Source organism: Toxotes jaculatrix, chromosome 11 (genome assembly GCF_017976425.1).
Source record: "Toxotes jaculatrix isolate fToxJac2 chromosome 11, fToxJac2.pri, whole genome shotgun sequence".
Lineage (NCBI taxonomy): Eukaryota > Metazoa > Chordata > Actinopteri > Toxotidae > Toxotes > Toxotes jaculatrix.
The window spans coordinates 5,064,582-5,089,028 of record NC_054404.1 but is presented as its reverse complement, the minus strand read 5'-3'; the positions used below and the strand labels follow the sequence as shown (position 1 = coordinate 5,089,028).

The following is a 24,447-nucleotide window of genomic DNA, read 5'->3' as shown; positions in this document are numbered from 1 at the left end:
AAGGAGGTATATTAGGTCAAGGTTGTGTGAACAAGTAGCTGTAATGAAAAGATTTCCAGGTTTATCTCACATGAAGTATTTGAGAAGTTACGGCAAGCCCATGCTGTGATTAACAACGTATACAGGGACAAACAGTGAAGCTTATGGTTTCCATTACACACGCCCTGCAGTGGCTTTTTCCATTGGTGTAACTCAAGTGACATATTTACATGACTACACGATAGTTCTTTGCCTTACAAGCTAACAGGAATCAACCAACAGCTCCACTGATTATCCACTGACCCTATCCTTATGACACAGATGCAGTATTTTACAACAGACAGTTTGGGTAACAATTTAGATTTTCAGGATTATTTCCACTTCCAAATATGCAGTTTTGAAAACTGGTTTAACTGTGAAATTTTGGATTTAAATTCTGTTTGCTTGCTTGCGTTGCTCCCCCTAAGAAATCTTTGCTAAAGTTGTGTCAAACAGATGAAACACCAGATACTTTATCCCATATTCTAACTATAAAGTTAGTCAGTATTTTATTATAGATAATAGAAATGATGACCAGCTCTAACATAATTTGGCTCAGACTGAACAAATTTGTATTTTTCTTTAGGACATAACACTGAGGAACGTAAACAGAACAGACACACACACAGATACAAGGAAACACAGACACTCTCAGAGACACATATACATGCAAACGTGGAAAAACACACACATACAATTGCACACTTGTTGGTAAACATTTTCCACAGCACATATTTGTTGTTCATTAGACAATAATGCAGCTGGTCTTGTCTATTACAGTGAGTGACAGTTTGGAGGAGCGTCTGCCCAGGGAATGATTGCCATGGAAACTGCTCATAAATCCCAGCAGTGTGTGTTGCTGACAGTGTGTCTCACACACTCTTTGCCATCATCAGCTACACACCCTGACGGCGCAGTGTGCAAAACACATGCACAAAGAAACACTCATATTAAGTACACTCTTAATGAAACACCGTTATTCTGATAGGAGGAGAGACACTCACGCATTCAGACATTTGGAAGACAGAGACACACACTGAAAGGCTTGGTCAAGAGATGGTCAAAACAGACACAAAACACACACGCATACACACACACACGAAAATGTGTACATAAAAGGAGAGAAAGTTGTCTGTATTCACACTGGTCCTCAGCTTCTGCAAAAAAATCAGGAGAGGTCAAGTGCGGTGGTCTCTGCTTGTGTGTGTGTGTCTACCTGGATGAGGCTGGCAGCTGGGTTCCTCCTCTTTTCAAAGTGCTTCTGCCGATGCTGCTCCTGCACCTTCAGGGCAAAACCTGACCCAAGGATGCCCTACACGCATGCACACAAACACACACAAACACACACACACACACACACACATACTGAGTTTTAAACTCAAATAAAAGATGGCTTCTACTCCTGTGAGCATAAACTTTATGGAACTGTGAGGATGTGTGCATGTGTTTGACTCACAGCTGGCAGAGCGAAGAAGGAGATCCCCAGCAGAGCAAAACCAGCTGATAACAGCCGTCCTGTCCACGTCTGCGGGGTCTTGTCACCATAGCCAATGGTTGTGAGGGTGATCTGAAGGGTCAGAGGTCAACACTCAGGTAACCAGGGCTTTGTCTGCAATCTGCCCCTCTCTCACTCATCCATGACTCCCTATATCAGTGGTGTGCTGCCTGGACATGCAAGGCAGTGCAAGCAGTGCTTCACCAGTTAATACTAAAAATAGATTTACTTAGATGTACTGAAGTGGAAGCGATATCTCTCCCCACATCTCAGAACAGCGCTCTGTCTCATAAAAGATCTGATATTGTACCTCAGCAGTCTTTTCTTCCTCAGCATTAAGAGGGAGCAAAGCAAGGAAATGAGCAAACTACACTGTGATTTATCTCATTCAGTAAAAGTTGTCTTACTAATCACCTTAGTTACCATGTGTGACGACAAGGAGTTAGGGGATATTGTGGAGGAGCTTTTAATAGCTCCTTTTACATGGAAAGCTTTCACAGAGAAGACTGAGATCACGGAGAGGGAAAGATAAACTACAGTTAAACATGTAAAATAATATACAGTTCTTTTAATTTACTTCTGCTTTTTAGTTATCATATTTATGCCTTTCCGTTTCTGTGAATCCAGATGTAGGGTTGTCTGTGCAAGATCTGCAGTAAGTTTGAAAAGTTTGAGAATATTTGATGTGTTTACTGTGAGTTCAAAGGAATCATTCTAATACTTCTTCAGCCAGGAAGGAGTGCAGAAAGGCACGGATGCAGGAGGGAGACTTTCAGCACAAGAAGGACAGGCGGCACAAAATCACGAGACAGGACAGGTCCTGAATTTAAAAGAGATTTGCTTCTATCACTGTCATGACGAGGTATGTTTTAGTCTGGTCCATTTCTCCCGTTGGTGAAGTAAACAGCTGAATTGCACATTGAGACGGTGGTTTGCGGCGACGGCGGTGGGGTAATCATTTTGCATCATCACAGCTGTCGTGTCACCCTACTGTAATTTGTGGTCACAGGACTGTAATTTGTGGACAGTAAATACAGTGCACTGTGTAGTAAACAAGGATCAGACACAGTCCAGGAGTACGTAGATTAAATCACCCAAATACTACTTCTAATGTAGATGGCAACACACACGCGTCAAGCTCACCATGAAGAACGCAAACATAAAATCGGTGTATGTTTGCGTCTCTCGTCCTTGGTCTTATTTCCTAAACTCACATTTATACAAAGCTTCATCATCTCGTACACAAGCCAGGCGAAATTCCTGCAGCTGTCCTTGAACGTTTACCACACTTAGCAAATTGAAGCTTTTGTTCCACAAATTTCTATATTTCTGTGGGCAGAGTGAAAAAAGGTAATAAGAGAGGAGAGAGCTAATACTACAAAATCTAGTGTGTTATCTATAATTAGTTTGTAAACCTTGGTTACTTTCCAAATTCACACAAGCCAAAGAAAAAACTGGACAGGCACTGAATGGTTTTTCAAGTTTAAAAAACAAAACAAAAAAAAAAACACTGAATAAAAAGATGCACAAGTGCGAAGGACAGATATTATCAGAGTTTTAAAAAACTGTGGATAGTCCAGATTTACACGGATGCTGCACTGTCATTTCTAAATCTTAGGGTCCTGTGATGATGGATCTTAGTTTTCTCTTTGTCGGCTTTTGTGCTGACTCATACATCCTAAAAGTTTTTGAGGCCAAACTTCGGTTTTTCACAAAAATTATATAACAGCTTTTAGTGTCCACCAGAAAGAAAGATGCTCTTAAGGCCACAGAACGTGGGAACATAGACTGTCTGAGTGTCATTCCCAGAAGCCTAACAGGCCAGCCTCACCTGGCAGCAGGAGAAAATTGAATTTATTGATTGGACCGTTTCTTGTTTGTGTTGTCTATTTCCACGTTTTTGAGGTGTAATGGGTTTTAGATGTAGGAGGAAACAGTGCAGTACAGCCAGCCAAGTGTGACTTTAAAGCCCCCCTTTTTTCTGCTGGTTTTCATATTGCAGGTGCCATTAATGTCACACAGAAACCGTAAATGGATATACATCACTGAAGTCAGATAAAAAAAAAAAAAAGAAGAAAAAAACAGCTTAACACCAATTTTGTTGTTTTTGTTCATTTTGCCTGGGATTCAAGGGAGAAATTATACTCTACTGGATGAGAAAACGTATTCAAACTAACTGTATGTTGTTGTTTAAATGTAATATTTGAAGTATCCAGTGACAAATTGGATGAATTCACCCACAAAAAGTTGTGTAATTTTAAGACATGAGCATCAGTCAGGGTGCACATTTCACCATAAGCGAAACAACACTGTCAGAACAGTAATACTGTTCTGACAGTGTGGACTTCGTGTGGACTTTTCAAACTATTCAAAAGGCTTGTAGCGGACAAACTGTGTGTGTTTTGTATGCTTTGTGTATCTTGTTGCGAGTATGTGCTCACCGTGCCCCACCACAGTGCATCAGCGTAAGTGGCAAACTCCTTGTTGAATTCTTTCTCCACCAGATAGACCAGGAAGGAGGAGAAGATTAGCACCAGAAACCCAATATACCAGGCAGTCACCAGCTCCTGGAAAACACACACACACACACACACAAAGTTCTAAATGCATGAAATTTGCGGTTGTAAACACAGTGCCTATGTTTCCTGGCAAACAGTACATATCCTTGTACGACAATAATACACAACAGACAAACAGGGCAGTTGGCGTGAGTAGTAATGTTGGACTGAACCGACAAAAAAACACCTGCACATGATTTATATAAACAGAAAATCGAAGGAAAAGTCAGTTACACTGCTTGATTGATAGGCAATCTCTGTGAGCTGCACTGTAGACACACCACAGCACTGGCATGTCCTTACCTTACTATGTGCATAAACTACAGATCCCAGCAGCTTCCAGGTCCCTCCCCTGCGGTCCATGCGCACCATGCGCAGGATCTGAAGGAAACGAAGGCTACGCAGCGCAGAGGTGGCAAAGATGTTACCCTGGCTACCGGCTGAAACCACAGCAACGGAGGCGATGAGTACGATGATGTCTGGGGAGTAAACGGGTGAAAATGAAAGGTCACAGGTTGCACAATATTATTAACAGGAACTATGGTTGACTCAACTACTTTCTAAATACACCCACCCGTCCATCCATCACCTTTAAAACAACTATTGATTCACTGCGAGCTGTTTGTTTCCTTTTCTGTCTCTATTAGTCTTCCTCTGCCATTCTGTCTACAACCCTAAAATCCCCCACTTTTTTCTTCTCTTGTATTTCCCAGCAGACTCTCTTCCTCCCTGAGCAGCATAAGAAGGACAGAGAGTCATTGTCCTTTAAATGTGTTTTCGTGCTCTTTTGGTACCAGTTACATCAACTGGACACTGAAGAGGAAACAAAAATAATAATTCTACATATTGTCAAATACCATCATTACCTGAGGATAATGATAATAAAATCACTCTGTAAGATGTTTTACTACCCCTGACATGGATGATATTGTCTCAAATGAAAATACATGTTTCTGTCAATATAATTTAATCTGTAGTTTTTTTCTTTTTTCTCTTTTTTTTGGAAAGAGTGACATGATACCATGTAAACATCATATATGATTTATTCATTTTTTTGTCCAAACAGCCAATTCCATCCCGTTAACTGAACAGCTTGGTGTGATGATGTATGGCTGACTTTGACAGGCATCCTTGATTCTGTTATATATATTTATACACACCCACACAGACCTACCTATGACACAGAACGGTTTCCTGGCGAACCGGAGGCGTCCCTGCCAGCCTCGGTAGCGGCAGCAGCAGCCAGCACTCCATATCCTGATGATGTACTCCAGACCAAACACTACAATCATCACAAACTCCTGCAGGACACACACACATGCAAAAACCCACGTACTTTAAACCTTTAAATGTTACAAATGCACAGGTGCAAGTAATAAAGACGGAGTTTAGCTTGTCGCTAAGCTCGTCCTTGCTGTGGCTTCACTGCTGAAACTATGTACCATGGGCAACTTGGAGCACTCCTCCAATAACTATTTCAAAAGGTCAAAAGAAGATAAATAAGAGGAAAAAAAACCATCTATCACTACTGTACTTGAGTTCATCTTTTTGAGTGTGTTTTTAAGTTACCAATGAATGGTAAACATTTTGACGTGCAGGAAAAACACAGGTGCAGTTAACAGCATTAATAATGGCTGTATTCCATTTAGGTGTGCCAGTTCCTGGGCCTCCTTATTACGCATGTTGGCTCTCCAGCTTGACGTCCTGTGACACTTCAGTGGAACAGAGCCATCGTCACTGTTATTAGTTACACTAGTGCTTTTCCTACCATGACAGTTTAAGGTTAACTAGCTGTTCGTCACAACTATGACAACAAGTTGAACTTTTCTTTAAAGGAATAGTTTGGCAGTGATAATCTTACTAGCTATTGCTGAGAGCAAGCTACAGCCAGCTGCCTGGAAACCTGGCAACCATACAAGTGTACATACCCCCCCCCCCCCCCCCCCCCCCCAAAAAAAAAACACAGCTTGTCATTTTTACACTTTTGTTTTTGTATAGATCAAAGAAACAAAACATAACGTTAATTAGTGAGCTTTACAGGTGCTGGTAGGTTGACTGGTTTTGGCTTTGTACAGACCCATGGGGGCTGTTACACCCATGCGTCCAGTCTTTATGCTATAAACTAAACTAGCTGAATAAACCACTAAATGAATAGACATATTTCCCAAAATGTTGAATTATCCCTTTAAAGGCTTGGCTCGCCCAAATTACAGGAGAAAAACAACAACAAAGAAAACCTCCTCTGTCCAGAAACAATGCCCACATTAGTCTGGATAATCCCTGCTAAACTACACTGTAAAATAATCTCTACTGTAACTTGGAGTGAAAAAACTTGTGGCTGCTGAATTTTTAAAATGCAATTTGTTGTTTTTTCTCTTTTTTTTTTATTTGGGCGGGCGCAGAAATTTTGAGATATAAATCTTAAAATCTTGACAAATAAAAACAAAACTATCTGCAAGACAAGAATGCTGTGATTTTTTTTCTTTTTGTTTTTTTTTTTTACTTAAACTGGGTGAACTGACCCTATGATGTCTCATGCTTCCAGTTTATTTGTGCTCCATTGCTTTTTGTTTTTGCTTTGTTTTTTTTCACTACCTGCTCTGACTGATGATTTTCTGCTTAATCACATCTGAGGCACAGCCTGTTAGCATAAACTGATTTGTAACAGCTTGATTTTGATCTTGAGTAGCAAGGGACCAATCATTACAGTTCATTATAGTGCTGAGAATGCACAATCAGCGTTTACAACACAGACGTGAGCATCACTCAGCCACACACACACACACACACAAATATGTTCAATACTATTAACCTAACCATGTGACACTTTCATAATTCATCAGTGTAGAACAAAATGAACTCAGTAAGTGCTCCCTGGGAGACTCATCTGGACTCAACACACTGATTTGTGTGTGTGTGTGTGTGTGCGTGTGTGTGTGTGTGCGTGTGTGTGTGTGTGTGTCCTACCAGAATGAGCAGACAATGTGAGGAGAATTCCTGGTGAGCAGGGATGGTGGAAAACACAGAGAGAACCAGACATCCAAACACCAGGATGAACCTGTGGAGACAGAATGCACGCACACACACACACACACACACACACACACACACACACACACACACACACACACACACACACACACACACACACACACACACACACACACACAATCAGCTACGGGTAATAAATCAAATGTAATCACTAAATAAAAGGTTTTGGCTCATTAGCTCTGGTAATGCATACGTCTGCAGCAACACACACGCACACGCACACGCACACACACACACACAGCAGAGACTATCAGACAGATAGTGAACCAGCAAACTACAGAATAATGTGACTATTTCTCCTCTGTCGAGTTACATTGAGCAGGATTTTAATCGTTCGAGCGTCATTAGAATCAGATAACGCACCGTTAAAAACTTCACCAAGCTTTATTACGTTAGTGTTACCGTGGCGATTCAGCTGACTGACACACCGTATGGATTGACTGAGGGCAAACAAATCCTTCTCACAGTAAAGTGACCAAGCAGGTGGCACAGTGTGTATGTTTCTCTGTGCATTTGATGCGGTTGTGGTTCAGTTATAAATCATTGCATCCTAATCATTTGGCAAAAGATTTCATCTAAAAGCAAATACATTTTTTTGCCTTCAACTTTAGGTTCAGTGTTTCACTCAAGGATCACCAACCCTTCAAATGGCAACTGCCTGTGATACAGTTTGAGTTGATAGGTGAGTTCTAGTTTTCTATCTAAGCAGTTTGTTCTGTTTTTTATTTTTCTGGTTTTCAGATATAAATGAACAGAAGCAACAAAACAGACTTGGATTTAAAAAAAAAAAAAAAAAAGAAGGGAAATAGTTCAAGATCAACATGTGTTTCCAGAAACGTGTTCTTGTAGTTTTCACTCAAGTTAGTTGCTATTGAGGAAGTGCTCCCTTTGTGTGTAGAAAAACACAGTGCTGTTGATATTTTCGTATGTAAAATTTCCTCGTTGCATTGAGCCCCACAAACAAAATCCCACACAATTCCACTGTATCAAGGTGAAGAGATGTTAGAGCTGATCTCTCATAACCTGGGAACATTGAGCCAAAACTTTCATCGCTAGATACCAACAGAGGTAAGTTAAGAAAATATGTATTTTGAAAGTTCCAATTAAATAAATTCATCAAGAATAAAAATTGGCAGTTGCAGGGTGTGGTGCCTCTGGAAATGACAGTAATACTGAAGCTCCTCTCATTATCAGAGTGGAAGTTTGGTGCTGTCATAAGACTGATACACCCAGAGAATAAATCTCCATAAAACATTGTTTCTAATTACAACATAAACACAGATTGCGTCCGTCTTCCTTTTGGTAAGTCCAATCAGAGCCCTCCATTTTTACTGACTGACCCAAAATACCCCTCCGCTGCTGCCCGCAAGGAAACCACTCAATCCCTTGTAAGTCATATGGTAGCTTGGTTAATGAGCAAATACAAATTAAAATTCATAAGGCAGCTTCCAGGCAACATATGCACTGGCTAGAAGCCCCAGCCTGCTGTTCTTCAGAGTATCTGAATTTTTTTTTTTAAGATGCCATCTGTCTTTCTGATATTTATGGTCGTCTTCTCATCCCTACAGATCTTTGAGTGTTTGTTTTCTGTGTACAGAATGTATTTCAGCCATGCTCCCCTCTCCTTTCCAGACCCCAGTCTGTCTTTCACTCTATTTCATCTTTTATGCTCTTTCCTTCTCTCTCTCTACCTTGCTTTTTCTCCTCGTTTTCCATCTTCATCTCTCTTTCTCTGCTTTAGTTTGCCCTTCTCTCTCTCTCTCACTCTGGACTCCCTCACCATCACTTTGTCTTTTTCTCTCTCTCCTGGCTCTCCTGCATGATTGATGCCACCATTTATTTTCTATGGGATCTGTGAGGAATATGAGCGGGGAAGTGTATGTGCATGTGTCCATGAACAGTGTGTGCACCTGCGGCTGAGCTACAGCAGACGAGGACTAATAGTCCCCAACATTCAGTCCACATATGCATCTGATACTGGCTCCTTCACTAATAGCTCTTTACTGTCATACAGACACGCATGGAAAGACAATTTACAAACAGCATCCAGTTGTGGTAGTGTTGCGTGTTGGGCTGTGTGTGTGTGTAACCATTGATCCTCCTGACAATTAACTAGTATAAAACCATCTTCCTTTAAATTACAGTAACTTTTCAAATGTGCACAAAAAGTAGGTTGAGATGTTTTTGTCCACTGCTAGTTAAAAGGCTTTTAAAGGTGCATTTGGGGAAGGGAAGCTTGTCAGCATGGTGTTGTACACAGTCGAGCCTTATTCCACATCTGTGTGCAGACAAATTGTTGCACTAAGTGACAGGAAGTGTCAGCTGAGCGGATAAACTAAATGTTCCAAAGTGCTGTCCCCTAAGAGATAAGAGAGGAGCTAATGAGCTGGAACTATTTTTGTTCGAAAAAAAAAAATTGACATTGAAAAATGCCCTTTTGTCACTTTGTCTCAGGTACAAGAAGATGTTATTTTAAGGATAATGACAATTTAGGCTAGAGTATGACCAAATAGTCTGCGCGTCAAGTGTTTTGATGATCAGAACTGGTTTTGAAAAGTTAATTTAGCAGAAAACTCTATATTCCAAGCTTTTCGTTTCACCCTAAAAAAATTAACCGACAGAATTTAATATAGTAAAGGAGAAAGCTCAGCTGCATGTGACTCTACAGGTCGCTCGGGATATGGGAGTGCATGCACAGTTGTGAAATTAAACATTGATAAATCACACATGCAAATGGTTTTTGCTCAAGGTCTCAACTTAAAATAAAAAATCCTGTGAAAAGAGTTTGTAGTGAAAGACTACAAACCAAAACTGAATACTGTAGCCTATGTCTGAAACACAAAAACATAGCAATGTTTCTATGTTCAGAGACCTTGATTACAGCCTGCGGAGACATCAGTCCATCATTTGAAATTGAATAGCTTCTGCAATTTACATCTAAGCTACATGTATAACTTCAAAAACACACATTATTTTTCTTTGATGGTGGTAACAACACAGCCTGCAGTCGTACTCACATCACATACAAAATCACATTCACTATTGTGGTATTTTTCCCCTTTGAAGGAGCCAGCTACAAACATCACCTGACAAAGTAGATCACATGGTCCCTGAACATTTCATGGACAGAAACTGGAACGGTAATGTCTCTGATGATTATGGTTTCTTGGCTTTAACTATTACGCTATGTTCACATATGCTGGATGAAAAGTGTGACACCTTATTATTAAATTAAGCCTGTTATTGATATCCCTTTATGCACTGAGGCACACTGTGTGTTTTCCATCTGAGTGCCACCTCGTCCTGTATATCAACTGATGACGAAACTAATTTGGTGGGTGCAGACTGACGTGACAAATGAGAACCTGCTATTGAATGATGGCAGCATGATGACGCACGCGATCAATAACGCGGTTTCATTGACCGGTCTCTAGGTGAGCCACTTGATCAGTCACTCACAGAGATGTGTGAACGGGTCTGAGACGTGAGTGTGTGGTGACAGGTGTGTGTTTGGTTTATGGATCTGAGGCAAGGTCGTCCAATAAATGTATTTTTCAGTCTGCTTTTCGACTGCTAAGAAAACCTTGATAGGATTACTGACACTTTATATACAGATTATTTTTGGTTTTGGCTTTTAACTGTTAACTACTAATCCTTTACCACGTATCTCATGCATTTCCAGTATATGTGGAGAAAAACAATGAGCTGAAACGAATACTTCCATGGAAGGTGGGAGAATCAGTCTCAGACAATGAATGTACGAAATAGTCAAATAAAATAAAGTAGAATATAATACCCAGGAGAAGGGTGATATTGATGATTAACAGACATTAAAAAGTTTCTACAAGTGGCAGTGAGGATGTGAGTTCACTCTATTCAGAACATTTGCTTTGGACCCTCCACTCTAAATGCCAGTTAAATCCTTTTATTAAATAGTTCAGCTGAATAAAGCCCCACTCTGATGTCACGCTGTCAGACCAACATCTGGTGAGGTTGGCTCTTAACGTCCTCAGTGGACCCTGGACAAGTTGCAGGTGTGAGAGAGTGCCCACTTTGGTGCATATGGCAGACGCAAACTGTCTCTCACTTAATGCTGAAGAATGACCTGAGGACACGCAGACCAAGCCATATACAGCCAAAAAACTGCACGAGTCCTGTACAAGCTGAAAAGCCTGAGGAGAGGAGGTGATTGTGTGTGTGTGTGTGTGTGTGTGTGTGTGTGTGTATAATCACATCCCTGCAGCCTGGGCTCACAAGGCAGTTTCATTACAAGCATCACGTCTTCAAAAGCAAACAAGACAGAGGAGATGACCAGCGTTCATTTTATAGATTCTTACCAAACTACCTGCTTTGACTGTTTATTCTGAACTGTTTATTGGCCAACCTTCAGATTTTCTGTTGCTAGTTTGCTATTAGGTTAGATGAAACATCTGCAAGGGTGACTTTAAAGGAAGACTTCAACATTTTGTTTTTTTTGATGGAGACAGTTCAATAAAGAAAAGAAGTGTATTTATTAAAAATCTTGTGGTTTTATGTGGAGCCATTTGTTTTGGAGAAAAAGAACAAAAACTAACAACAACAACAACAAACAGATTTCAGCCTGTTAACAGTGCACTGTCATGGGTAAGGAGTCCTTTTTACACTGATATAAACAATAAATAAATAAGTGAATAAATAAATACGCACATATGCAGCTCTCTACAGATCCTAGTAGACACACCACTCCAGAGAGAGGAATATTTGACTATGCTTTTTCATGTGGATAATAAATTGCTTCTCAGAAGACACATCTAAGTGGAAGAAGATTTAAAACCACCAAACAGACTCACAGCAGAATGTGTGTGTGTGTGTGTGAATCTGTTCTTTTCAAAGGTATTGTGAAGCTAATTTGCTGTATTTGTCTATGTGTATTATGAAAGCATGTAGCATACACATGGAAATATTAAATATGAAATATGTTTATGATTTTAAAAAAGGAGGAAGATTATGTTTATATAAAATAAGCATCTGACAATGGAAAGCACAGAAAGTGTGTGTTTGTGTGTGACAGATTGGGTACGTGAGAGGTCAGGGTTTTCCACACAATACAGTCTGGTATCATTATCTATTTCCTTCTTTCTTTCTGTGCCAACCATGCATACCCTTTCAATCAAGAGGGGGGGAGGGAACGGAAACAGACAGCGAAAGACTGATAGAGAAAAGGAGAAACTAAGAGAGCCAGAGAGGCCAGTCGCTTTGGATGCGTGCATTAGTAAATGTCTCATAATGTCAAGGAAACAAAACAAAAGAAACAACTGAAGATACAACAGAGCAGCACAGGACTCCACCGCCGCGAAAAGAGAAAATGCTGAATCTGGTGAATCAAAATGACCTAACGGTATAAGAGGAATCAGTTCAGCAGGTTCCTCTGGATGAAAGCAGCAGGGCTCGCACAGGCTGCGATGGGGAAGATAAAGATTGAGTCTAGCTGTTAATAACATTTCTCCTTCTAGGAAAGGCCTGGTAGATCGGTACATCAGAAATAAAACAAGAGAGAGTAAGATGCGGAGAGAGATTAAGAAAGAGGTGACAAGCTGAGAGAGCAGACTGAGCACAGTCAGTCTCTTCTTCAGTCTCTGCCGCTCTCTCTCTCTCTCTCCTCTCTCTCTCTCTCTCTCTCTCTCTCTCTTTAACTGACTCATCTTTCCTTTTCTTTCTGGATCTCACCATGTCAGCTGTCATTGCATTGATCATGTTTTTATTCTAATCAATACCTATTATTATATGGTGGCGTGTGTGCAACTCATTCTGCCACATTCATTTCCACACTTGTGTGCTGCAAGAAGGAGGGTTGAATGAAAGCACACGCTGGTAGATAAAGCGAGGAGAGAAGGCCAGGAGAGAGGAGGACAAGGCAAGATGAGAGAGAGGGGCTGGGAGAGAGGGAAGGAGTGAGAAGGAAGGATGGAGCCAGGCTGAGTCCTTGCCAACAGTCTATTAGTTAATCCTTGTGTTTATCCAGTCGAGTGCAGTATCTTACCTGATGATGGCAGCGATAAAACATACGGTTTTATTTCTAAGCAACTACTTGACCAAACAGAGCCGGGCCAAGGACATGGTGCTGCACGCGCCAGTTTTCTACCCTACCTTCTGAAAGCTTTTCTCCATCAAAAGCAAAGTTAAACTACAATAACAGTCATTCTCAAATTCCCATCACAAAGTTAAAAGAGCTGGGGCGGCCGGAGAAAGCTTCACAAAGGCATAACTGAGCTAATGCAAGTGCTTGAACCAAGGCTGATTTAATTTGAGGCCCACACATCCATTTGTAGCTCTGCAAATGTAAGAAATGGCAACACAACAACAAAGCAGTGCATTTCCTACATTTCATTTTGAGAATCAGTGCATATTGACGTTTGGAAACAGGATGTATCCATCCATATGCATCAGTGTGTGTGTTTATGTTGAAAATAATAGGAGCAGATGTTCTGACACATGTTCTGTGGTATGTCCTTCCCTTTAGTCAATCACAGGCTGCAAATATACAGAAACATACAGTAATTCAAATCCCATTACTTTTACTTAATAAGAATAATATATGTCAATACACAAAGACAGTTTCTTGATTTCAGAAATGTGCATGCACCATGTAAAAATCAAAAATATCTCATACTGGGAACAAGCTATTACTACTATAAAACCCTTTGAGTAAATGATCTGTGATCTGATTGTCCATATGTTCCAGAAGGAGTGGATTTGGGTGGTAAATATAGAGGGGTGGGGGGGGTTACTGGAATTTAATGGTTCATTGAAAGGATGAAGGGATGGAGGGAGGGGTGCAACATAGATGCTCAAATGTTTTGTTTTCTGTGTGGATTCCAGTTTGTTTAACCCCATTTAGCTTAAATCTATACACAACACTGACATAAAAAAGAAAGCATTTAATATCACAACCCAAGCAAAATCAAAACGTATCACAAAGTGAAAAAAAGGACTTCGCAAAGATTTGAACCCACAACGCCAAGAGCTGAGGGCATGAGTGAACATGACTGAGTATAGGAGGTTAAGACGCAGCTGTTTGTTTTCTTCCACATCTAGAAGCCATGTGATCGCAGTGAAGAGAGAGACAGATAGTAAAGTTCGGGAGGGGGGTACAGAGAGAGAGAGAGAAAGAAAGAAAGAAAGAAAGAAAGAAAGAAAGAGCCGGACAGGAGCCAATTTTCCATGATGTGGGATGCACCGAGGATGGGTGACGAGAAGAGTCGGAAAGCTTTTACTGTGCGTGTGTGTGTGTGTACGTGTTCCCGCTAACTAGACACAGACTGACATACTGCTGAAGAAAGCCAACAGCTAACAGGGTTCATAAAAACACTAGCACAGGCACACGCACGCACACACACACACACACACACACACACACACACACACACACACACACACACACACACACACACACACACACACACACACACACACACACACACACACACACACACACACACACCATGCATCAAATTCCTATCAGCACCCACCCCAACACTAATACCACTCCAAGACTCCTGTTCGGAGTGCTGCGCTGCAGATGTCAGAGAGACAGACAGGGAATGAGTGAGAGAGGAAGAGAGAGAGTGAATAATAGACAGCTAGAGAGATAGAGAGAGAGAGAGAGAGAGAGAGAGAGAGAGAGAGAGAGAGTTTATTTTTATTAATCTTGACCAAACTAAGCAAAAAACATAAGGAGCAGAGTCACCAAAACGCGACGTTCATTGAGCTGCCCTGGCAGAGCGGAGAGGAAGGGGAGCAGGTTCAGCCTCTGTGTCTCTTTTTCCTTGAACTTCATTTCAAACGATTTTTATCATTTGATTTCTGAGAAATCAGAGTAACACATAAACAGAGTTTTATCCAAACCTCAAACCTCCAAGCCCAGGGAATCAGGAGCACAACTCTGCTTTCGCTGCACAATTAAAGACCTGACGTTATCTATTTTACAATAAACTCTCTGCTGGCTGTATACATTTAGCAGATACACTTTCCTCCTTCTTCTTGCTGTGGTCTAAACACTGCCATTTTCCACTTAGCCAGAATTGTTGTCCACATTATGACAGAAGGCATTACACCTTTCGTGTCTTCGGAAATCCACTGGGCTTAGTGGGTCGACTTGATTAATACCACTTAACTAGGAGCAAGCAGCATGTGCATGAAGGATCATTACTCAGACCTGGCTGGTACAATCCAAAGAGAGCTATGACTGAACGAGCAGTGTCTCTGCAGCTTAACTGCAGCTCAGTTAAGCCAAGACGAGAATATGGTTTGTCCGGACTCTGTTCTTGTTTTTGTTTTTTTTGTCTGTATTTTGGCAGGGTGGGTATCTTGCGAAGCTAATTTGGACAGCAGGTTTACTGCCTTTCTTCATAAAGGAGGGAGTTTCACTGTAATTTCTAGACATGAAAATAAAAACAGTGAACATCCGAATTTGACTGCACGTGGTTTAATTTATTTCGCATGTAGCATCCTCAGATCAGATCAGCAAATAAAATGTCTGGTTAGTTTAATTAGGTGCATGGTAAATTTTTGTCCTTGAGCATCTGAAAGCAGCACTTAGCTGCTCTGGCAGAACTCACTGCAGCCTTTCATTTCTGAAGAAAACATATGATATTTGTCTGGTATCATCTGGTTGGATATTGGACGATTAATGGTGAATGCCAGCAGAAAATTGATGGTTTTTTTTAGATCTGACATTTTAAAGATGTCAATTTTGTAACTGAACAAGACCTGAATAAGGAGCGAGATCAGTGGAGTACTGTTTTTAAAAATGCGATTAAGGTAGAGAAGCATTTTCAAGGACAAGCCATATAATACTGCCATTTGTCTGCATGGTCTGCATGGTTCTAACATACATTTTGGAGCATTTTATGCTTTTCTTGCAGCACTGACAGTGGAGAGATGGCGGGAATCCCCAGCCAGATTTGAACCTGGGATGTTGCTCGGTGGCTTAAACCCTTAGTTCTTCTGGGAACCTCACGGTCTACATTTTGATTCAAAAACATTCTGAACTTAAAACTGCAGCTTCTTTATGTTCTTCTTCTGTAAGTTTTGAGGCTAAACTGAGAAACCGTCTTCTCAGTCTCGCTCACTTTTCATGCACAGACATTGTGCCCCTTTCAGCAATTTCAAAAACCACTTTATTAGGTGGACACTTAGGAGATGTGTGCTAGCTTTCCCTACGGAATGAGAAAACAAAACAAACATCAAACAAGCAAACACACACAAAAAAAAAAACAAAAAAAAAAAACACAAACTCAGGAACTGAGAAAAAGTGCTGCTGCGTGCTGAACAGAGCAGGAGATGAGAGGTTAAAACACACGGTGGAACTGTGGATAAGGGAGTTAAAGGGGTGAAGCTGTGCTTTTGAATTGCTTTGGTGGAGTAGAGTCAGCTCATTAGGCAAACAGATGGCTGACTGGTTCCCTTAGCACGGAGACAGAGCAACTTAACTGGAGAGAGGCTGACTCAGCGCGGCTTATGGCAGCGTAAGTGTGCGAGTCTCTACTATATATATGTGCTGCTTATTTCATTTTGAGTGTTGAGAGTATGTGTGTGTGTGCATAAATATACACATAGGCTGTTATTGTAAACTCTTTCCAAGCCGCTATGAAGTGCGTCAACGCATGTATCGGCCCACACTGTGCCATCTGCTCTGCTGCCTCCTGCCCTCTGACTGTTTAGGTTACAGGTTTTGAATTAATCACAGAAAAAAAAGCAAGAATTTAAGAGTTAAAATTGTAATCTGCCTCTTTAATTGTGTGTCTTTGTGCTTTTCCCTTTCCTCAGGTATCCAGGATGATGGTATGTGAAGGTTAAAGGGATGTGAGCACTCAGGGATGATGAGGTGTCTGTGTGAAAAGGTCTGATTGATGCTGAGGGAAATAAATCAATGTCAGCCGTCACACTTACATACAAATAAAAAGCTTGATAAGAAGAAAACTATGCGGATCTGACGGTGGACTGGAGAAAGGGTGAGTGATGAATTATTGTGGGGGCAAAGGTATAATGGTTCAAAACACCCTGAAGAGAAGATGAGCAAGGAAGAAGATGGTGAAAAAGAAGGGAAGAAGAGATGGAAAAAGAGACTAAGGAGGAATGTAAGTCAGACCAAAAAAAGAAAAAAAAAAGAGAGGCAGGGGGGAAGAAAGAGATTTTCCCCGTTTGCAGTCTGGTGGAAATGGGACACAGTCAGCCTGCAGGCAAGTAAGAAATCAGCTATACCTCCTGTTATTGTCTCTTCTCTCGTTCTCTCTTTTTTTCATATCAAAAGGAAAGACACCAAGAAAGCTGTTTGTGTTTGAGAGGGACACAGAAGAAACAATATGTACTGAACAATGACTGTAGCCCCCATTGGGAGGAAAGCAAACACACAGTTTTACACCATGTGCAGCACCAGATCTCTCTGACTGCTTGTTTTTAACACCTCGGTGTACAGCTGGATAACAATGTACATTTTAAGGTTTATTTTTCACATTTGGGTTAAAGACATGCTAATTTAAATCAACACGTTCCTCCCCTAGGGTCGAGGGAGTCCGGCATCCCACGCGTTTCTTCCTGAACTCAACCTGAAAGTAAAATATGTAAAGTCCTTAAAAGAACTTTGAACTAGGATGGATTTCAGATGCAAAACAGCCATAAAATAAAGCCACTCATACTGGATCACAGAATATGGAACCCTAAACATTAAGATATTTCTGTGAATAAAAATCCTTCTGACTAAGAGAACAGCCTACACTAAGAAAATGAAATGGAAGAACTCATGAGGAGTGGAGGTGGAGGAAATACTGCCCTTTTGAGTGGCAGACTGAAGAGGAATGATGTGTAATTGGAGGCAAATATAAGACCCAGTTTCCTGATCGTGCACACTGGACACTCTTTGGGCTTCATATATCTGTGTTGTTATTGGCTGACCAGTGAAATACAGGCTGGCGGGTTGTGCTGATGGTGCGACTCTGCTCTGGACAGGATCGTTGCTGTTTGCACTAAGAGGTAAAATATAGCAGTTTTTGACCAATTAGCTGGACACTGACTGAAACAACGCAGGGAGTAAAAGGAAGCATGTGCAGATACAGTCACACGGGAAGTCACATTAAAATACAATAATTCCTGGCAAACTTAACCCAAGCTGATTAAACCTGAAGTTGAGAAATAATTTGTGTGGTTAAGACATAAAAATGTAAAAATAAAAACATTAAATGAATAAATATTCTTATTATGCAAAGGTAGAGCCAACGTTTTAGCAAGCAGCAGAAACGCAGACATTCCGACAGTGAGGAAAAGATGGAATTCTGGGAATGTCCTAATCAGCCAAGCTGATGGCCTCCAGATAAGACGGATAATCAGCGATAGAGACAAATGGCTGTTTGCTGATGGAGGTAGATGGGAGAAACGTGTGCCCCAGTGACACCCATTTAACCAGATCAAAAGCCCTAGCTGGGAACCCTCAGACTGCTGTTTGATGTCTGATTGGTGGGGAAATTGTAGGCAATCTAATGTTTTCGTCTGTTTGTGTATAATATGTGTAACATACTTGTTAATGATTGAAGGTGTGTATCAATGAGATGTGCACAATGTGTCTGTGTGGGGTTTTTTTCTCTGTGCATATGTGTAACACATGTGCATGCACTGCATGACACCCCTCATCTGTTTCTATCCCAGCTCCCTGTGTGGTAAGCCACAAGGCCTGCCGCTTCATTTTCTTTGCATATTGATTTGGTATACCTAGAATTACTTAATATAATTCATCTGTTTATCATCATCAGTTGATTGAGTCTTTTAATGTGACTTGAATTCTCATTGACATAATCCTGAGGATGTATGGCCAATCATAAACAACTTACTGTCAAGCTGAAATATGTCTCACAGCTACGCTGAGGTCTGACAGCAGAAAAGTTCCATTAAAAACATCATTGTTGCGGTAAATGTCAGGTTTTTGGTGCCAGGTCCTTAAAATCACGGCAGTGAGGACTGTTTGACTGTTTGGAAAGTTCAAAAGTCATTCAACGCAGTGACGGAGAGCTGTATTTCAACACTCACAGTGGTCTTGATGGACCAGAATGCAATGCAGCCACAAAACTTGCATGTTTGCTGAGTAAGGGTTCTGAGCTTTGTTTTCTGTTCCTGGAAATGATCACTGGTGCCCTCTTCCTTTTAACTTAAAGCACGTTCACACACAAAGTAACTAAACTAGAAGTGAAAAGGACAGATATATGCACTAAAGAAGAGAAAAATAATAAGAATTACCAAAACATCTACTTCAGCTTCTACTTGTAAAACACTCAGAACTCTTTAGGCCTTAACTGACTCGTGAGGACTTGGAAGGCAAATCACGAATTGTCAGCTGATGGTCATTCAAGAGCTTGGTAAAGCCTCTGACTCTTCAAACCGTGTGGTAACAGTCAATCAAGAAGGTGAAAGGGGAAAAAAGGCTGCATTCTAAAAACAGGACAATGATCCAGAGAAAACCTCAAAATCCACCCAGAACAATGTCAAGAAACACAGGCTGAAGCGTTTGGACCTGACTTGAACATCACTGACAATCTGTGGGTAGATCTTAAACATGCTGTGTGTGCAAGACAGTCTGAAAATATCTCTTGAAGTGATCTGCAGGAGGAGTGGGTGAAAATTCCTAAATCAAGAATAGAAAGACTCTTAGCTGCTATAAAAAAAAGTATTTGGGGTCATTATAGCTAACGATAGCATAAGACGTTTTACTGGATTAACTTTTCCCAGAAACAGTAGGTTGTTGTGAACAAGCATTAGTGTTATTTTTATGTTACAACCGGGTGGCTAGATCAAAACAGCCCATAGTCTCTGCCCATGGGTAAAATTAACCCATTACTGTGTTGGTGCTACATTGACCCAATGCAGGGTTAATTGTAGTGTCTAAGCACTGACTTTGTGGGGTGTCCAAACTTTCACAGTTTACTTTTTTTTCTATTTTTTAAGTTCATGAAATAAAAAGAGAAGAAAGGCTCATTTTTAATGTATGTTTGCTGCAGGGGTTTTGTTCACTTCGAAAATCAACAAAATATGGAATTTGCCCCGGGGTGCTCCACAACTGCTGAGCCTCTTCAGGTGAGGGCAAAATATTGTGTACTGACTCAGGTATTTCCTGTCAGGAAGTCTGGAATTAGTGTTTAATGTTGAAACTTTGAAAAACTGTGGGGACTGACAGCAAGACAATATTTATGACTGCTGTTGTTATAATGAAATACCTCACATCACCTTTTTTCCAGGGATGTTGCCGGGGGGCACTGCAGCTCTGACCTTTGGTTCATCACAACTGGCTGCTTTCGATGTTGAACTGAAACTCCAACGTTGAGTGTAAATGCAGGAAGCACACATATGTATGCACACAGCTCCCACCCCATCCCACAGGGCTCTGTCGCAGCCCAAACATTATTCGAGCTGATCACACGCCAATTCCCATCAAGAGCAGCCTTCAAGACTCTTCCCCGCCCTGATTAACACTAACCTCTATGCAATGCAATGTCTTCAGTATGTGTCTTTTTCCATCAATTCCTTGCCTTCCTGCTTTCTTTTGTCTTTATTTTTACTCTTTTTCTAACTGTCTACCTTTTAGCTTCTGTCTTACAATGCTTTCTCTCCAGGCTTCTCAATTCATTGCTCTCTTCCTTGTTCTTTTCTTTGTTTTTTCATTCTTTTCTCTCTGCGTAATGATTTCCATGTCAACATTTTCCTCCGTTTTGCACCAACACTTTAAAGACACTTTCAAGAAAACAGATATAACCTTGTCCAGAAAAGGCTGACAGAGTTGCTGAGAGTTTGCCACGGTTTTCCTTGTACAATTTCACTTACAAACGACAAGACTAGTGGGAAACAAGAAGAAGGAGCGAGGCCTTTGATAGCGTGATGAATGGTGAACGCCATCAGTTTAATCACCTTTGCCACAAGAATTCGAGAAAGAAAAATGAGAAAAGTTTATCTATAAATCAGTCAGATACAGTGGTAACTATCAGACAGACAAGACAAACCCCTGGTCCTGCAGCTAATGTGACTTAGCATCTGCGATTTAATGACTGCTTGTACTAAAAGCATCTCAGTGTCATGCGTAGCCTCAGGTTTCTTCCCTATATTGCAGCTGTAACAGCCCATGTAGCCTTGTCGAACAATCTGAACAGACAAGGTAAAACCTTGGGCTGACTTCTTACAGTACTTCTTGCCAGATCACCTTGAGATGACTGGACAGGGAACACAGCAGCAGTGTTCAGTCAGCTTATTGTACACAGAGGCTTTAATGTGCAACATTACAGGTTATAGGTTATTGTACACAGAGGATTTAATGTGCAACATCATAGAATCTGTGTACAATAAAGGGACCAAACACTGCTGCTGGGGGTCTGCACACGTGCACAAAGCATAAACACGCATACACACAGGAGCACCGAGGAGCCTTGTGGCCACATGCCTTTATACTTGCGTCTGTGACTTAAGCTGTGCCCAGCTGTTGCACATTGACAAGAGTACAGCCAACAGCGCGTGTGTGTGTGTTAGTGTGTGTGTTTCCAGGACTGCTAGCTATTTCCTGAACTGTCTGTTTTGATAGCAAGTGCTGCTACTTTTCTCTGTGCTGCCATATAATAGAAAAGACTGACACGAACAGTGGCTCCTGTGTGGCAGGAACACTGACACTTTTATTGTGTGCTTGTGGGAGTTTGTATTAGAATACTAAGGGATTATGTGTCGCTCTAATGTGCATTGGTGTCAGGTACAGTTACACTGGTCTGATATGATCATCTGCGTGTGCAGTCATCGCAGATGAACACCAGTTTGCTTCCGTTCCCTCATTATCAAATTGATATTATCTTACAGGTGATACAGTATTCCAGTGGGCTGCGTAATGGAGGGCAACACCACCCCAATTCAATTTAACCATCTATCTATTGACTAAAAACAGAGTTATGAAAGCTTTTTAAAGTGATACTGAAGTCTTAAGAGTTTTTCGATTGATTTTCCATCATCCACTCATCCGTTGGGTTCCATTAAAGCGAAACCTACTTTTGTACAGAATCTCTACAATATGACACAGTCTGTAAAGGTTTTGGTAAAGTGTGAACTAAGTCTGCGCTGAGAAGAAAATGAATCAACATGCTACTACATTTTACCAGAGCTTGATCTAGGGAATTCACCAGGGGTCACTTTGGGGTAAAGCCAGATATTTGTGTTTTGGAACCAATGTAGATTAATCATTTTCATAAAGAATCACATAAGCTACAAAATCAGTGAACTGACAGAACTGAGGAGATCAGACATTAACTCTGCATGACCGGGCTTCTAAAGCTATTTTAGTGACGCATACAGGGATTACATTAGCTCATCTTCACTATCTTAGCACCTTCTTTATGTTCAGCAATTTGAAAGCTAATCTTCCACGACACTAGCTCCATGCCAGAGTCCCTGACTGAGAGAAAAACAAAACCATCACTGAATTTTTAATATGAGGCACTTTTGGCTGAAATAACTTTATTAATAGCAGGACTTGGACCATGACAGGTTTCTTTGAGATTGCCAAAAGAAGCAAGAGACAGAGTAGAGAAAAGAGATTGCATTTGTGTGTGTGTGTGTGTGTGTGTCTGTGCTGATAGAGAGAATCGGAGTAAAAGTGAGTTAAAGTCAGAGAGAAGAGAGAGTGAGAAGAAGAGAGAAAGGAGTGAGGGCAGTATATTGTGTGTTTCCATGCAGGATGTGCGTTTACGCACGTGTGCAGATTTACTCTTTGTGTGTTTGTGTATGCAAGTGTGAGCACGGGATGGTTTGATCTTGTGTTGGAGTGTGTAAAGAGATTTTCCATCCATTAGGGTGGCCGCACTCCCAGACAGACAGACATGCACGCACACACACGCACGCACACACACACACGCATACACACACACGCATACACACACACACACACACTCTTGAAGGCATAAGGAAAGTCATCCTGAGATCCAACAACTTATAACTCGGTAAATACACAAATTATATAATCTTCCTCATGATGCATCACATCTTCAGTGGGTGTTTTCGTTTTGTGTGTATGAGCATGCATCTGTGTGAAATGACCAAGGTACTCACCTACTCATCGCACAGCAGGGAACCCATGTGGAGAACAAACAGCAACAGAGACCAAGAAAACAGAAGAGAGGAAGGAATTAGAACACCAAAACAGTACTCAAATTTCTGTCTCTACTGTACTCTTACAGCTGCTGCTCGCACAGATCCAGTGCCCTGCTCAAGGGCATCCTTTAAGTTAATTTCAGTCAATCCACTGTTCTTAGATATTCTACAGGATTTCAACTGCTGGCACATGCCTGTTGTTTTAGCCTCTATGCAACCTCCACCTCTATATTTCAAATTGGTTTAATAAGTTTCCACAAGATTGTTAAAAAAAAAAAAAAGACCTAACACAAAAACTAAACTGTCTGGATCTGGTTAACTTCAGCAGTCTGCCTGACCCGACCAATTATAACCATAAGCAAACCATTAACATACTATAGAATATATAGACGGTGTAACTTCACTGTCTATACATCAACAACTTGGGTAATTAATGTCAGAGCGACAGAGAAGTTTTTATTTATACTGACTGATGTAAGGTGGTGTTAATGTTGTTGTTTTGTCCTTTTTGTTAACAGTTTTCAGTTTAAATTAAGTTCTTTCATGCTGTGAACCGTGGATTTAGGTTAGGTTAACTACCCACTAACTAAAGATCATGATGCCCTGATGTACTTTATAGGTAAAAATATAAGCTTAGAGCTTAGGTAAGAGAATAAAGTGCCCAGACAAACCTTATCAAACATTTATCACACAACCAAGCCTTCTTATTTACAGCTACACTATTCTCTGGTTCCCCGCTGTTCCTTTTGCCAGCAGCTACAGTTATAATGATCTGTATTACTTATAAGAATTTGCTCATCAAAGGAGCACAAATGTCTCTTGATACTCATGAATATCAGTTTATATGACTTTTACTTCTGCAGCATCTTCATTTCCCTGTTTCGCACCTCATCAAATACACTGTTCAAAGTTTACTGATACTTCCTGTGATTTATAACTCCATCTCTTTCATGTAAATGTCTTCATAGCTGGATTAGAAAACACAGGAATAACAGTTTATAACCAGCTTTGTGAAACTGGTTATCCAGAACCACCAGTGTCAGGCTTGTTGAAGCCAGATAACTCAAACAGATCCTGGCTTTGTTGAGCCTGTAAGTATGCCTCTTTCAAAAAACTTGCTTGCTTGACAGTTTTGGCAACAGTTGTTAGATTTCAAAACATGAAGAACTGCCGGTGATCAGATGT

General features: G+C 40.8%; 1 protein-coding gene across 1 annotated transcript in view; it reads right to left on the bottom strand.

Moving 5' to 3' along the window:
* The window catches only part of kcnq5a (potassium voltage-gated channel, KQT-like subfamily, member 5a), an 85,559-nt gene that overhangs the window by 21,455 nt on the left and 39,657 nt on the right, over positions 1-24,447 (bottom strand). The window contains exons 2-7 of the mRNA XM_041050409.1: positions 7,039-7,129; positions 5,246-5,372; positions 4,375-4,550; positions 3,955-4,080; positions 1,475-1,585; positions 1,235-1,330 (exon numbers count right to left, since the gene is read on the bottom strand). Coding sequence (XP_040906343.1) covers positions 1,235-1,330; positions 1,475-1,585; positions 3,955-4,080; positions 4,375-4,550; positions 5,246-5,372; positions 7,039-7,129 — 727 coding nt within the window. The remainder of the gene's footprint in view (positions 1-1,234; positions 1,331-1,474; positions 1,586-3,954; positions 4,081-4,374; positions 4,551-5,245; positions 5,373-7,038; positions 7,130-24,447) is intronic.